Below are 16336 nucleotides of genomic sequence, written 5' to 3'. Positions count from 1 at the left end.
GCAAACATATGGTAAATTGACTGGTTCCTTTATTTATTTCTATATATATATATATATATATATATATATATATATATATATATATATATATATATATAGCGGTTATAGCGGTTCCCAATGACAGCAATATCAGGAAGAAGGAACACGAGAAGCTGGAGAAATACCAAGGGCTCAGAGAAGAGCTCGAGAGGATGTGGAGGGTGAAGGTAACGGTGGTCCCCGTGGTAATCGGAGCACTAGGTGCGGTGACTCCCAAGCTAGGCGAGTGGCTCCAGCAGATCCCGGGAAAAACATCGGAGATCTCTGTCCAGAAGAGCGCAGTCCTGGGAACAGCTAAGATACTGCGCAGGACCCTCAAGCTCCCAGGCCTCTGGTAGAGGACCCGAGCTTGAAGGATAAACCGCCCGCAGGGGCGTGCTGGGTGTTTTTTTTTTTATATATATAAAACTTAATACAACGCTTTATACAACATATCTTATTCACCCACAAGCACTATTTTCTAGACTTACGTTCTTTCTATCTAACAGTCATACACATTCATACTCCAGTGAGTGCATTGCGAGTTCAGTTGGCAGACTGGAGCAACGAGAGATCGAACCACCAAGTTCCCGATGAGCTACTCTAACTCGTGAGGTAGCGCCCCCACCTCACCCAGCCACACATATCTGTGGCAAGTATAGTTTTGATTTTGAACTGGAACAGTGGACATGAGTTGGACAAAACTAAAAGATAAGTCAAGAATCTTTCTTTATTTTTCATAAGCCAAACATCACATGGTACAGCCTATTATAGAAAACCCACAATTTGCAGCATTCTGTGGCCAGATCAGCATGGATTCCTCAGGCATGTTGATAATAGAATTTTCTGCTCATGTAAACTGGTTTAGTAATAGTATGTCAAAAAATAAGCCCTTGCCACTGAGCTCCATTTTGCGAGAAGCTCTAAGGAGGCTTATTGCCTAGTTATTCGGGAGCAGTCTGGTGCCCCCGTATCACTGTACCATTATAGCTGCTGCTGCTCGTAACACTCCCCCACCAAGACTTCACAGCTCTCCCTTCTGTCAGCTGTGACGGAGCAGGTCATTTGCTGACTGGTTGGGATCCTTGTGGAGTTGACTCTATTAGCTACAGAAATGAGAGTTTTGGACTAGGATGTGTCTCGAATAGATGCGGCGGTTGATGAACGTTTGTGTTGGATCTCGGAGAGGCATCTTGACTAGCTGAGAACACCGTGGCATGTGTTCAACAATCCCTGCGGTGTTAGCCACTCAACTGTAAAACGCTGTGCTTAACAGCTGACACTTCTGATGCCACGATATACCACATTATCAAGCTTCGAAGAGTTTTGCATTAGAGCACCTTATAAATCACAGGAAACATTTTAATGAGAGTATTTGACATTGAATCCCTTGGGAGATGAAAATGAGAGTATGACACTTAGCACACCAAGTGCTGCATACCACTGGGATTTACAAGTCCCAATGCTTGCTTGCTAGAAATCTCTAATGCTTTGAATACAGCATTAGAGGAGTGTGTGTGCATCCCCATCCACACAATAAAAAAAAAAAACACAATTTCTCCTTGCAGTTAATGCATAAAACAGTGCAAGATAACGGTCCCAGCAAAAACATAAGTATAAAATGTTGAACCTTACACTGTGTTGCATCGCATTCCAAACAATCCTCTGGTTTGCAGCATAAAGGCAGGGAAACAGAAAGTCTTAATTAATTCAGCGTAGGTGGGAGAAATCACTGACGGACATATAACGCTTAAAAGCCAACTGCTGTATATAAGACATCAAAAATGCATCGAGAATGAATTAGATGAAGTGCAAAAACATAATTAGGACTGAATAAAACAAATAGCTCATTTGTTGTTGTGGGATTTCAAGAGCCAGATGGCAAAAAAAGGCTGCTTTTCAAATTATGTACCCATTAACTAAATAACCTATTATTAACCTCACACAGAGAACTAAGACATTCGATTTGGCAGGTTTTAAAAACTATGAGAAATGAGGCTGCCATTCACCAAAACAGACTGAATAATTTTCTCCTTTTCAAGGTTAAATATTACAAGCATAGCGGAAACATTTTGAAAAGATTCAATGCGAAAGGCCAGGTATAAGAGAGGAAGGGTAAAAGGAAGTAATGCTGCAGGAGTAATACACAATCAGAGCTGTCTCTCAGCCAAATTGGACTGCCACCCCCATGTTAACCTTTACCCCGATGCAGCATTTTAGGTCTCAAGGTTCTTTGAGATGGAAATTCATGTATCAAGATCCTATTGAACAAACATACAGATTATCTGACAGAAAATAAAGGTGCGCCTTCAAGAAGGAATTGATATGGTCAGCCTCACAAAAATCTATCCATCTCCCTTCTTCCCCTTCTCTGTTTGCCAAGTGCACGGGGATGAGAAGGGCAGTGAATGCAGTACATCACACCTTCCCATGCCGTCTTTGGGTAAAGCTGTTGATTCGTTAACAAACACAAATCGATAGAAAGGTCTGAATGGAGGACAAGTACAAAGAATTAATTTCCGGCTCCGGGGGCTTACCATGGCAAATCACCAGCTTTAATCAACAGTGTCAAGTCAAAAAGATAAATGATGTTTACACTGAAGCAGTGTCTTGTCTGAAAACAGAAAGCATTGGCTTTTGTCTTCTTACCAGTCTGTCTAGGCTTGTGCCAGTTGCAGTGGTAGGCCTCTCCTCTGGGCTGTAGGGCCTGAAGCGGGCGTTGAACACATCCGAAACACCACGAGCAGACCTAGTGATTCCTGCGGGTTTTGGCTGACCACAGCCTTGAAAAACCTACAATTACAAGAACATGGGTACCCAACTGTCAACAGTTTAAATTACTTGGGATGCAGAAAATAGGTAAAATACACTGTTTGGATAAGGTCTTGTGAATGATTCACCCCTGACAGTGCTTTACGTCAAGTTGAGGCAACCATGTTGATAGGTGATCCGACTAGGAGCTGTGACCAGTGCTATTTAAGTTTGTTGAGTTAAATTTTTACGGGCTTCTGGTAAAACACCACATATACTTAAGCCATAAACAAAACGGCATCTGGTGCATGGGAAAGGCAACTGAGCATTTAGTTTTGAATTGGAACGGGCATCTAATTCAGTGTAGGCAGAAAAATATTCTTCCTCCTTTCTGTCTACAATTTTGTGGGCAAAGAAAAATGCAGTAAAACACAGGAAACACATTAACTACTGTTAGTTGAACTAAGATTATCTGACCAACTTGAAACATATAATTCAAATACAAGACCTAAATTTGGACTTAATTAGAATGTGTTGTAATCCACACCTTAGTCACAGCCCAGTATGACTTCCAGCAAAGCTTATTCCTCATTTTGTGACGAAGTTGGACTTCGTCAGCCTGTCTGAAGTGTTACTTTGGTTCTTAGAGAAATGTACCTAATTGACATACCCTGTAGGAGACCTGGGCACTGTTATCTTGCATAATCATGATGGCCTCTGAAATCTTGACATCAATAGGCTCCATGACAGATTCAATGTTGAAAGGTCCCTCTAGCCTCTGCGCCACCAGCAGCATGGCATCTGTTATATAAAAAAAAGGTGTGGTGTTGGAGGAAGAAGAGCAAAGGTGCAAACACACAGTTGGTAAAGTGCTCACAGACAAAAATAACTGTCAGTACAGCAACTATTAAAAAAAAATGACTGCACTGCAAGGTCCATCTCAAATTACAAAGGCCTGTTTACATGCTTGGTAAACGTAGCAGTCCAATAATAGTAAAGAACACACTGCAAGAAAAATACTGTATGATTGACACAATGCCAGAAATTCATTGTGAAAACAGAAACCACAATCATCAAGTACAAAGAAAAGTCTCCACTCATGTCCCTGAATTCATTTACATTGCAGTGCTTCTCAATTCAGTGGTGTGCAATTGCAATGGGTCTTTATTTAGGTGCCAGCTATAACTGCTCACATTTTGTTTATGTGGGTTTGTGTTTCCAAACGCAGTGCATAGTTTTATCTAACTGGTAAATTAAAAAATGCTTTTGAATATTTTTCTCTTTATTTTGAAGCTGCTTTCAGTTGATTGTGTTTTGGGCTCTTTTGGTTTTCACAGAAGGTGAAAAACAACAGAAAAAGTAATAAAATGGTACTAATTGTACTAATGGTGCAATGCTATGCCTACCTCTGATTAATATTGAAGCAATTAATTGACTGGAAAAAATATGTCAACCTCCCTAGGAATTTTTAATTCATTATTTATGAAAACACACACACACACACACACACACACACACACACACACACACACACACACACACACACACACACACACACTTCCGTTCAGGTTTAAAAGTGCAGATATGTTTCCTCTCTTTGGCTTACATCTCTGCAGATGAGCACATAAACAAACATGACAATATTTGCTATATTGTCATGGAGCTTTTTACAAAAAGGACACAAACGGTTTACAATTTGCAAACTACTACATCTTCTTTTCTGATTGCTGCACAGTATTGTCATTTACCACCTTCCCATCTCAGACTGCAAGCACACTTACGGACCATGAATGCTTCTTGAGGCAAATTCAATTTTTATGTAGATCAACTCAATCAAGTCTACAAAATGCTGTTAGGCTCCATGTAGTGAATAGTGCTGATGAGTAATTGATTTAATAGAACTTTTGAAAGCCAAGCACTTATTTACATATGCTGTGAAAAAGGTCAATGGCTCATTAATATTGTGTGGACACAAGCCAGAGGGCCTTGTTGAACATGATACACTTAACATATCATCTGCACTTGTTTTCATCGTTTTTAATGAACATATTTGCAAGCTTTTCAAAAGGATGTTGCATTCACATGATCTAATATGTACAACTCTGTATGGTTCACATTGCACAGTACCTCAGACTAATTAGGCAAACTGCTGTTGCCCTTTAAAGGCTCACTGAGTAAACTGAAACACTGCTAATGTTGATTTATATCGATGTGCTAGAGTCTGTACGGTGGCAGCTCTGAGTTTGACTGCCGTGCCACAGGTAACTGGACATCACCAAACCACTCATTCATAGCTAAAGGCCCATTTCTGCAGACAGTACAGAACATGCATCTCCATCCACAAACCAGAAGGCTGGTTTGTGGATAAGTACTCCACAATTACTTTGTACCTAAATATAATAATCCTGTCATTTGGAGACTTCAGAAACAATGATGTCTCACTGTACATGCTCCATGACTCCCTTAACAGTTTATTTTATCTGTATCAAAATTCCAAAAGTAGCTTGTTGGTTTTTGAAGAATAAATTATGTATTTCTTTTGGCTTGCTACTCCAACCGCCCCACCCATCATAGGAAAATAAAATAATGTATTCCCAAACTGTGAAGGAATAGATAACATTCCATTCCATGGGGAACAGACCAAAAATGGCGACTGAAAAGAAAACATTAAAAAAAATAATTGACCTTACACAAAAAGCCAGCTGCAGACATGAGAAAACATACTGTAGTGCAAATATTGTGCAAATATTGTACATACCCCCCCCCCCCCCCGGACACACACAAAACAAACAAATGAAAAGAAGAATATCTAAATTACACTTTAGTGCTTTGATAGCAGACCTGTCCAGCTTTTCATTCTTCTGGGACCTTAGATCACTAATGGCAAGGGAAAAAAGCTGAGAAACATTAGCTCAGCTCTGCTTCCATTTCCTTTCCAATTATGTCAAAGTCAGAGCCTTTGAAGAGCCCCTCTGTTTGTTTACACTGTGAATTGCAAATGGCCTGTGATTCTTGCTGAGATCTTAATATACAGATTACATCAGTGCCAAATGGTTTTCTACAGCAGCACTTCAAGTGCACAACTGTGTAACCATATGGTCTAAGTGTAAAAAAAAACACCTGCAATGGCCAAAGAAAAAATATTTTTGCTGTTTGTCTATTAGCAGCCATGGCAATCATTTTTAGAAAAGTATTTTTTAACAGCGTACTGCAGTTTAGTTTGACTGCTTTCTTTTTGTGTCCTTATATTCCTTAAAAAAAAAAAATCTGAACGTAGCATTTCCATATTGTTTGTTATTTAATGTGATTATAATGCAAATTCATTCAACTGCCCCAGGTATGTCTGCTCACAAAAACAAACACAGGTAAAAGTATATCTAAATTCAAGCTTAAAAGCTCTCAGTTGCAAATACTGAAAATTTAGGTCAGCAGCGCCAACTGGGAGCAACTTGTATTTCATCACAGGAGAAAAGAAGAGTGCCTCCAGGATCAAAAACGATGGCAATCTTTCCCAGCAGTGGTGACTTATCTGCAACTTATCAGATGGGCTCAACAAACAGAGAGCTAGCCCGGGAACTTTGTCTTTATACACAGCTGAGGGAAACAGAGAGTGTCACGGGGGGAGGCAGGGAAAGAAGAAAGCCGGAGAATAAGATGTGGTTCTGGGTTGAGTGAGGCTAGGACTATAGCTGTGTCCTATAGAGAGATGGGCTCCTGCGCTACATGTGAAAAACTCTGCCTACATGGAGAATTAATGACTCTCATTTATGAGGAGTGCAGGAAGTCCAGTCCACTGTGGCACAGCTGCCACTCTGAGCCAAATTTTCCCTGCATCACTTTTGCGCCACTGAGATAGGCTACTGGCCAGCCAGAGGAAATCTTGTTATCAACACGACACAGCCATGCAAATAGACATATCTTGTCCTATTCTGAGCAGGGGTTTTTACAGCTGTGACTTACTGGATAGAGACACAGAAATCTAAAAGACACCATGCCTCGAAACCACAGCACGAGGCAATTATTTTTAATTCAAATTGGAGGTTAATATTTCAGTTTGTGATATGAAACATGCTTATTTGCCCCGCCTTACTCTTGCCTCTGCCTCTTTATCGAGATTGATGTCCACTTAAATTCAGGCTATGTCAGCCAGCAGCAACCTCCAGCAGACAAGGACAAATAAGGAAAGTGAACAAGCCCATCTATGGCTCTTTGCCTGTGAAGAGTTCCACAGGATGAAAAATGGCTCTAGTGTGATTTGGATTCTGTAAAGCATACCTCATCTGTGGTTCAGTCAACCAACTAATAGTGCTATGAAACAGTATAAAAATGGAAAGGAAGAAAAAAAAAAAAGAGGCATATTGTCCCTTGGACACATAGTCATGATCAAGAAAAGGAGTCCTTGAACATAGACATATGTGCACAGCCCAGGGTTTAATAGCCATAAAGAAAAAAAATGTATCAAGTATTATGATTTATTTTATTTTGTTTGTTTGTTTGCTTTTTATATCAAATGTTAAAAATGTCTTTAACGGGCTACTTAAAAAAAACAAAAACTGACCCCTCTTTTCCCAAAAGAGTAGTCTACTTTACCAACTTTTAGACGTTTTGGTTCATTAATCATTTGATAAAGACTATAAAGGCACACAAGGCAATATTTAGAAAAGCTGGGGCCTAAATCTTAACCCTAAATAAAAAAATCTTTTACTAGAGATCATTTCCTCTGCTGCTAACATGAGGCAAAAACCCCCCCAAAAACAATCTTGTACACATCTAGTGCAAGATTAGATAAGACAGTCAAGATTAACAATATCCTGACTTTTTCCTTAGCGTCCTTAGGAGATTGACAAATCTATGCACACAATTTGGAGTAAAATGTAGAGGATGTAAAATTTCGATGCAGGAGACAGGCAGGATTCACGGGAAGGAAGCCTTTTTATGAGGCTGAGTGCAAAAAGTACACACAAAACAAAACAATATCCAAAAAAAGGCGACACAAAATTAAAACCACAAGTCACATGATGAAAGACAGGACAGAATTACAGTCACTGAGACAGAGACCAAAGGTAACGCAGTACTTTTTATGCCCAACAGGGTAATCAAGAATCGGAAGCAGGATGCTAACGAGACACAGCTGAAGACAATCAAGATGATGACACAAGTGGGGAGATGTAAGCGAGAAACAGTAACTACAGCGGGAAACAGATACATGCATGAACTTCACATATTGAGATTGATACACGAGGAACAAAAAGCAAATGGTTTTGTACCCTTTTAATTGATTTTGTACAGTTTTTTCACTCCTCTAAGGATTTAGTTTAATGATTTATTGGTGTTTTTTATGCACTATAACTAAAAAAAAAGTGAAATTCTTTATCTGAACCTTGTTTGTTTATTTGGTGATTACAAAAATTTGCCTTTTAACCGCTATAGAAAAGCAGTTAGCAGGCAACACAGAGAACTGCCTTCTAATCCGCAGCATTTTTGCCATGTCATTGTGACATATGTTAGCATTTCAGTGTTAGCCCCAGTGGTCTTTTGATCTAAACGCTAACAGAGAGTCAGTCAAATAGCTCAGTCTTGTACAAAAACAAAGCCTGAATCATTTAGCATAATTCATGTTCAGTGATGATGGCAGCAATCTAAAACAGTAGGCAAGACATAAGATGCAAAACCCAAGAGCAACATTGACAATGTACTGCATGGCTAATCAAACTAAGAGACACAATCCGATAACGAGCTATTCACAATCAGATCGTGTTACTAATGGGGCTGGAGATATCATGAAATTTTGTGTATGGTTTGCTGACTGGACTGTTTCTAGTATTTTGCCCACAATTATGTTGAAGCCAGCCTTTCCTGTTCTCACTTTGTAGCCTCATGTTGCAGGGTGCATCACAATGCTCAGATGTGATCTGGACAGGCCATGCAGCTCAGACAATATTCCTGTCTTTCTGCAGGTTTCTAATTACACAGGTGGGAAGAGAATATGTAATTAGATCCACTCAACCACATCTTCATGTAACTGTGAGTGATTAGACAAGCAAATAACTATAAAACAGAATGTAAATTAATGTCCCTACAGATGCCAGTGCACACAAACCTCCAAATGTTCACCCGGTGCTGCCTTAAGAAAAGCACAGTATGTTCTACATTATTTGACTTCTGCAGGCAAATGACACACAAGGGTGGTACAGGCTGTCAGTACTCGGTCAGAAGAAAGTCCTGTGTAAGGAAGTTATTATGTAATATAGTGTCTTCAGCTCTTAGTTTTAAAGGTTTTCTCACAGCTAGGTTTCTACATTTTATACACACAGACACTAAAATTCACAAATGTCATTTTAGATTAATATTAAAGATAACTGCAATTTCTGGTAAGCTAAAATAAAAATCTATCTTTAGCAACTTTAAATAGGAAAACAAAGCTATTTCTGTTTAGCTGGCAAATATAAATAATTATTTAGATTTAATCTGGAAACATGCAATTTTAGAGGAAACGGTCATAAAGGTTTATTTGTTAAACTCTTTCAAGGCAACTGTTCTATAATTAATTATGTTTAATTTTTTAATCACCTTTTACAGTGATAAGTTGGCAGTGGTACTCAAATAAGCCATTTTTATGTACTTTAACGCTCGGTTACATTGTTATTCCTGAAATGAAAACCTTTAACACTATTTGTTTTTAATAGTAAAAAGCAGAAATCAATAAGTTTGCTTTTTTTGTAAATCTCTGCGCTAACCCCAAGAACTTATTCGATGACCTCCAAGAAAAAAGGAGACAGAAAACTACCTTTAATATGATGTGTGCCTAATAACACATCTGACTGTGCAATCAGTGCTACTGGTGATTGAAAATCAGAATGTGAAACTCAGCCACGGGTATTTATATTTAGCTGACATTTCAGATCCCGGAGAGCTGAAGTTTAATTGAATATGTAGAGATCTCATATATAACAGGCTATCAATGTCTTCACTTTTCACAAGGCCCAATTTGTAAAAAAATAAAATTATTATCAGTGTGTCAGATGAGTGGCATGCTCTGGTGCTGTTTTTCCTTCGTCCTGTGTGGTCTTAATTTCCATCCCTGAACAGCAGTGATATAGAACTGCTGTGCCTGAAAGCCATTTACCTACACCTGTGGAGTTAAATGGATGTATAATGGCTGTCTGCTCTGTCTAATCGTTGTGGCTTGTCTTAGAACCATTTGGCAAAAGGTTAATAAAAGCCCAGAGTTTTTTATGAATTTTCTTTTTCCATTTGAAAAATGCAGAATACTCTAAGTCTGCAACGATTATTATCACGCAAAAATAACCTGATCATTTATTTAAATGCTTTTAATCACATGTTCTGTAAAGTTCCAGGAAAAGCGTAGCTGTTTGCTTTGTTTCCAGTCTTTGAGTTGATAAGCAGTTATGATTTAACAATATATTAAAACATTCATTTTTCTTTACATACACTTTTGCATGGATGGAACCGTTCAAGTGTGGCATAAGTGGAAATACTTTTCCTCAAGTAAAGACTCCTAATATTAAGATATTATTTCTTGGGAGATTGCAGTCACAGGTTATTTCTTGGCTGTCACGACCATTCACAGAGTTCCATTTGCAATAGTGCATCCACACATAGACAATTTTCATTACTCGAGATGAGTTTTAGCTTTTTCAGTGCAGCTCGCCCACTCAAACGCTCAGTTTTCTTTTCCTTTGTCACATGAGATGAAGAGTTGCTTCAATCTATTTTTAAAAAAGTAATACCATTAAATTAAATTCCAATGAGTAACAGAAATATCGAATCACTAAAGGTGACCATGTCTAAAATGCTTTCAATGGGCAAATTCTAGGGCGAGGTCACCAAACCGGGTCGGATTTGTGTTTGACCCATTCGGTTTGGCTGCCAACTTGCATCACCCAGTTGGCCTAAAATAGAATAGCTTAATTTTAGTGAAATGGAAGCGTGTGATTTCTATCAGTGTTTCGAATTTCTGCTGGTTAGACCATAAAATTCTAATCTTTTCAGTGTCCTTGTGTGTAGAAACTTTTTGTGTGGTCTGAGTTTCAGCCATGGGCTGTCCACTCTCAGTGAGTACAGATTTTATTTTCCCTTTTCTGTCAATATTTTATTCATGATGATTTTTTTTTTAACACAAAAAGAAAGGGTTTGTTGCTGTCTTGAATTTCAATAAACAGTTTGTAGCTGGATACAGTTACCAAGTGAAACAAATCACCTAATTAAAAAGAAATGAGCAGATAGAATCGATAGAGATCACTTCCAATGTGGAGACATTTCTCTCTCAAGAGGGAAAGTGAGCGAGCAACAGAAGCCAGTAAACATCGAGGCAACTATATTAGGGAAAGAAAAAAATACAGAACGAAAAACAAAAACCTGGCACTGATAACCAGTTCACGTTGGACTGACTTTAGTCCAGTGGCAAGTCGCTGTAAGCATCTCAATATGCGGGAGACTAGGTTCCATCACAGGTATAATACAATGTGATAATGGCACATATTGCATGATCTAAATCACAGAGCACAATATTTATCTCCAGGGCATGCGATTGTGTGACTGATATTTAAAACATCTGAGAAGTAGGAGACATCAATTTGTGCAGACAGCCTGATTAAAAAATAGTTAAAAACATCAAAGCATTATTCAACAAAAAGAGTTAAACAATGCACAAAGACAAATAAACGCTGTCAAAGCAATGCTAAATAGGCAATCTATCTAAAAAGCAGCATGATCTATGCATCCTACGTGCATCCTGACTGTATTCAGTGCAGCCTTTGATTGTGGTGAACAGCCTGACAGCTGTTCCTCAGTCGCTCCATGCTTCAGCTAATTCGTGTAATTAAAATCTAATCCTACCTTTAATCTCATCAAATTGCTCGCAGACTGCTTTTGAAAAAGGCGTGTTTATTATGATAAATGATGTATAGAAAGCAACTACAAATTATTTGACAAAATAAACTGTTTTTTCATTACATTTATCATAACAATAAGGTTTTGTGTGGATACAGTAGCTGGCATCTTTTTTCCCATATTGGATGCAGTGAGCAAGTCTTGTCTGTAGGAGTGGAATTGTGAGAAATCAGCAAGGATTTGTTCTCCAGTGGGAACAAACGGATTAGAGACTGGCTACTCAGCAGCAGAGTCCATTTAATCTACTGAATGATTTATTTTGATTTGATTTATTCAGCGTAACATTAAAGAAGAAATAGATATCGCAGCATGGCATTAAAAACGATATTTATTAAAACCATAACTATCCATTTAGTTCCTACATGAAAAATATTATGTTGTATTCACAGTAGAAGCATGGCTGATTGATTCATATGAATGCTATTGTTCATGTTCTGTCAAGTGAAGTTCTAAGAACAGCATCTTTCCAAATTAATGTGAAATGACAACATGATATCAACATATTTAAATCGGATATTAGCGGAGCTTGTGAGAAGCTCTAGCCTCTAAATTAAGTCTCTTGGTCAGATTTTAGTTACTTGTCTAATTAATCTCTTGCTTAGAGGCAAACACAGCAAGCACACGTTCAATGCTATTTGTGTAAAGGAGAGAAAACTTTCAAGATCTCCTCACTGGGATGCATCTGCATTCCTCTGTCTCATGAACAGAAATATAAAGGAAAAATATGATTGTGGAGGGCAATTTTTCCTGTCACTTTTTTAATACTCTAGCCTTAACAGCAAATAATTGTTTTCGAACATAACATCAAAGAAAACATCCAAAAGCGAGGAAGTTGAACCAGTTATTTTTTCTCTCTCCTCCTGTGAAAGTGCGGTACAAAAGTAGCGCTTTCTAAACATTTCACATTTCCGAGGAGCAGTGCGGCTGCTCTTCGTACACACATCTGTTTTAGTTTGCTTCTGGCGATGCCATAACAGTCACTCTCAGCCTCACACTCATATTGTAGATAAATGGAGGTAAGGCTGTGAACTGGCCTTTTTTCCCTCTCTCTCTCTCTCTCTCTCTCTCTCAACTTCTGTCACGAGTTTGAATTTATTTAATCAGAGGGTGTTATTTCCTGCAGTGTTGTGAGGAAAATTGTCACTATCAAGGGCACAGCCTCCAGGTGTAAAGGATTTCTCCCTCTTTGGTTGGATTAGTTCTCACCTCCCCAGTATCTTGAACATAAAGCTGGTCTGAATAGATGCCACAAGAATCAAGATGAATATCGCAGCTTGAAGTCCGCAACAGTATGTGATAGCAGAAGGTGATCTGAGTTCATTCAAACCAAAGCTTCTTATTTCTAAGTAATAGCATAGTTGTGATCTACATGGGATTACATATTACAGTAATTTGTCTGCATGTGTAGAACATGAAATAACCTTCCTGACAATTTAACACCGAGAGACGAGTCAATACCGTTTTTTGTGGTTAGACTTCAAGCTAATTGAAAATCTTTCATCCCATAATGAGCATGAAATGTCAGAGCCAAAAGATATAGAACTGGCATTTAATCTGCACCAGGGAACAATAACCCAATTGACAAGTGCTCTAATAAAGACAAAATGAACATTGCTACAAAATTAATGGCAGAAATGTAAAACTGTGGCGCCATGTTAGAAATTAATTTTTTTAGTGAAGTAAATGTAGACATTCTATTGGATTTAGGAGTCCAACAGACTTGTTTGTTTTAAGAAAGCAGTCTTACTGGCAACTAACAATAGATAACATTCATGTTGTAATTTATTAGTAAAATTCGATAAACCAGACAGTGCAAATGCAACACAAACATCATTTTTTTAAAAAAAATGTATATATTATTTTTACAATTCTCCCTGTTTTTGGCTGATAAGAAATTCAGGTAAAGTGAAATAGTGTCTATATTATCAGTGGGGGTGGGTATATTTATTTGTGAAATCTCTCTGTTACACTCCAAGGCTTCATTTTGGCAACTTCCTGTGACCCTGAACAGGATGCATGGTTTTGAAAATACACTGATTGAGATTAACAAGAGATTGACAGCTAGGATAAATAATATATGTGGCATTCTGAAATTGTGATGCTGTTACAGCTTGTGATGGTGCCCTGTTCTGTCGACTATAAAATGTGACAGATGTTTCTTACCAAACAATTTCACACGTTACTAAGCTTCAATGGCTGCAGCAACAGCAGGAGCAAAGGTACCAATAGGCAACCTGCAGTGTTTAATTTTTGATCATTCAATACTGGATCCTCAGTCAAAAATCCCACAAGCTGTAGGCAAAAGTTATTTTTGTTGCTTGAAAATTGCGAACAATCCTCAGTAAAGTATATTTAAGATGCAAGTCATGATTCCTAAACAATATTTTGGTTTGAACCTCAAAATAATCAGTTTCGTTATTTTGATTAAGTAAAAGCAACGAGTTTGAAATTATAAAATTTTTTTCTATTAGTTGATAAACAGCAGTGCTTTCAATAACATAAATAAAATTACCGTGTTTTTTGGACTATAAGGTGCATCGGATTATAAGGCACACTGTCGATTTTGTCGATTCTGGGGGTAAAGCCCGGTCTGTTAAAGTAGGAAGGCTGAGGCATTTTCTCTGAGGCATTTGCCTTTTTACCAAAGGCGATAACAAGTTCCAGCATCTCCACCACCCCCTGTGAAAGGTCACAGGCTTGTTTTTGCAACAAATCAAAAGTGTGGACGATGCTCAGTCTAGAATCTTCTGCTGACAGATAGCGTAAGCTTTAAAAGATTTAAAAATAAACTAATAATTAAGTCAAAGTTGATCTAAAAAGGTTGGCAAAAATAATGATGTTAAAAAAATCCCATTACATACCCATAGGTGCAAGTGTGAAGGTGATTTGATGTGGATTTGAAAGTGTTTGGATTGTTTGGTATTTGCAAAACCCATATTGCTGGACACTGCAAGGTGCAAAAAACGTCAATAAATCCAAATTTATTTATTTTTTGCACATGAATGACTGATGCCACAGAACATTTTTTCATGTGCACTGAGAGGTCCCTGATATGATGCAAAAGCATCATATCAGGGACCTCTCAATCGGAGTGTTATAAGAGTGCTTCCTTGAATTACAGCTATTCTTAAACAGTTCATGCGATACTTTTGTAAAAATCCATTGATTTAAAGATTAAAGTCTGCACTTCAATCATCTCTTAAATGCTTGATTTTGAATCTACTGTGGTGATTAACAAAGATTTACAAAATAATCCTAATAATCATTGTGGAATCCTTTTGTAGATTAAGCAATTTTTCAGCAACATTTAAATTACTGCTAAATTAAACTATCATCTTCAATATCTACTGCTTAATATACTTTCTTGAATAAAACGACTTTCTGTAACGTAGCACTGAAGGACTTACTGTGAATCAGCACTGAAGCTTTTACTCGTGCAGCTTTCAGTCTGTTTGAGCTGCTCATTGCTTTGATTTGCTGCTCCATACAGTCCCAGTAGATCTCACAAAGACTGGCAAACTTTGTGTAGATAAATCAAGGTCACAACTTAGACCAGATGGTTGTGCACTACAATGTCAGTACAATACTTCTAAGTGTCAAGATATGAGGAGCTGCTCACAAGAACTGAAGTGAACTGGAAAAAAAGAAAAACTTTTACAAGAATGACCTAAGTGTTAGGGCTCAAAATCTGTAATGGATTTATTTATTAGTGCAGATGAAAAAAAATATGCTCATGTTTTTTACTAAATATATTGTTCATATATCAATTCATCAACCAGCCCTATCATAAGAGGATTTGATTATTTTCATTTTTTTAAAGCAAGACAATTACCCAAACCTAAAATACAGAGATATTTTTCAGTAAAAACAGAAAGAATATGATTATTTTTAAATATTAATCTCCAGAAATAGATAGGAGTCATGTATAGTATGCACCAAGATGAAAACAGAAAACTTAATAGCTTGTACTAAAAAAAAGGCAATACAAACTTCTTAATCCATCTCCTGCTCACAACAGTCACATTTTCGCCATCATACTGTAGCTTTTGTTCAGGCCAATGGGCTGAGCCTATCTAGCTGACAGCAGGAACCATCATGCTGGGCATTCTATCAAATACCAAAATAAATATATAAATATTATATTTCTATTTGTATTCGTTGACTCTGAGTTGAACAATTTTCTATGGAACATAACTTCACAAAACTTGGCACTTCCTGCGGAGCATGTCTGCCCCATTACAAGTCACCATTTAGCCCAGCAGGAGAGCAGAATCCCATGAATACAATCTTTTCACACAGGAATCATGATAGAAGAATGACAAATAGAGCACTTTCTTATCCAAAGGCCCAGCGAGTGTCAATGAAAGTGATGTTGTCAAAATATGATAATGACACGGCACCAGCTGCAGCCTCTCTAAAAATAGAAAGTCCAATTCTGCAATGCAACACAAGGATTTGTATATCCCCGCATACTGATGCAGTCAGCATTTTGACCTAAGCTGCCTTTCAATATTTTATTTATTAATTAATAATATTTCAATGAAATTATGGTGCTACTCAAGAGTTCAATGCTGTGAAAGCACAGAAAAAACACCAAGACAGAAACATGTAATGTCTAATTTCATTTCAATGACTTTAACTGTGTGGAACTCTA

At 37.8% G+C, this 16336-nt stretch overlaps 1 protein-coding gene across 2 annotated transcripts in view; it reads right to left on the bottom strand.

Moving 5' to 3' along the window:
* The window catches only part of LOC146690798 (glypican-6-like), a 78994-nt gene that overhangs the window by 25470 nt on the left and 37188 nt on the right, over positions 1-16336 (bottom strand). Inside the window, exons 5-7 of one of the 2 annotated variants that reach the window (XM_085433892.1) lie at positions 3440-3570; positions 2668-2811; positions 1654-1683 (exon numbers count right to left, since the gene is read on the bottom strand). In XM_085433892.1, coding sequence (XP_085290018.1) covers positions 1654-1683; positions 2668-2811; positions 3440-3570 — 305 coding nt within the window. The remainder of the gene's footprint in view (positions 1-1653; positions 1684-2667; positions 2812-3439; positions 3571-16336) is intronic. The other variant, XM_085433893.1, reaches the window with a different exon arrangement.

The sequence above is a fragment of the Copadichromis virginalis genome, linkage group LG16 (genome assembly GCF_057382275.1).
Source record: "Copadichromis virginalis isolate Kocher_CV1m ecotype Utaka linkage group LG16, C_Virginalis_male_GT1.1, whole genome shotgun sequence".
In the NCBI taxonomy this organism is placed as follows: domain Eukaryota; kingdom Metazoa; phylum Chordata; class Actinopteri; order Cichliformes; family Cichlidae; genus Copadichromis; species Copadichromis virginalis.
Note: the sequence above shows the minus strand (reverse complement) of the source record. Positions and strands in the feature narration are given on the sequence as shown.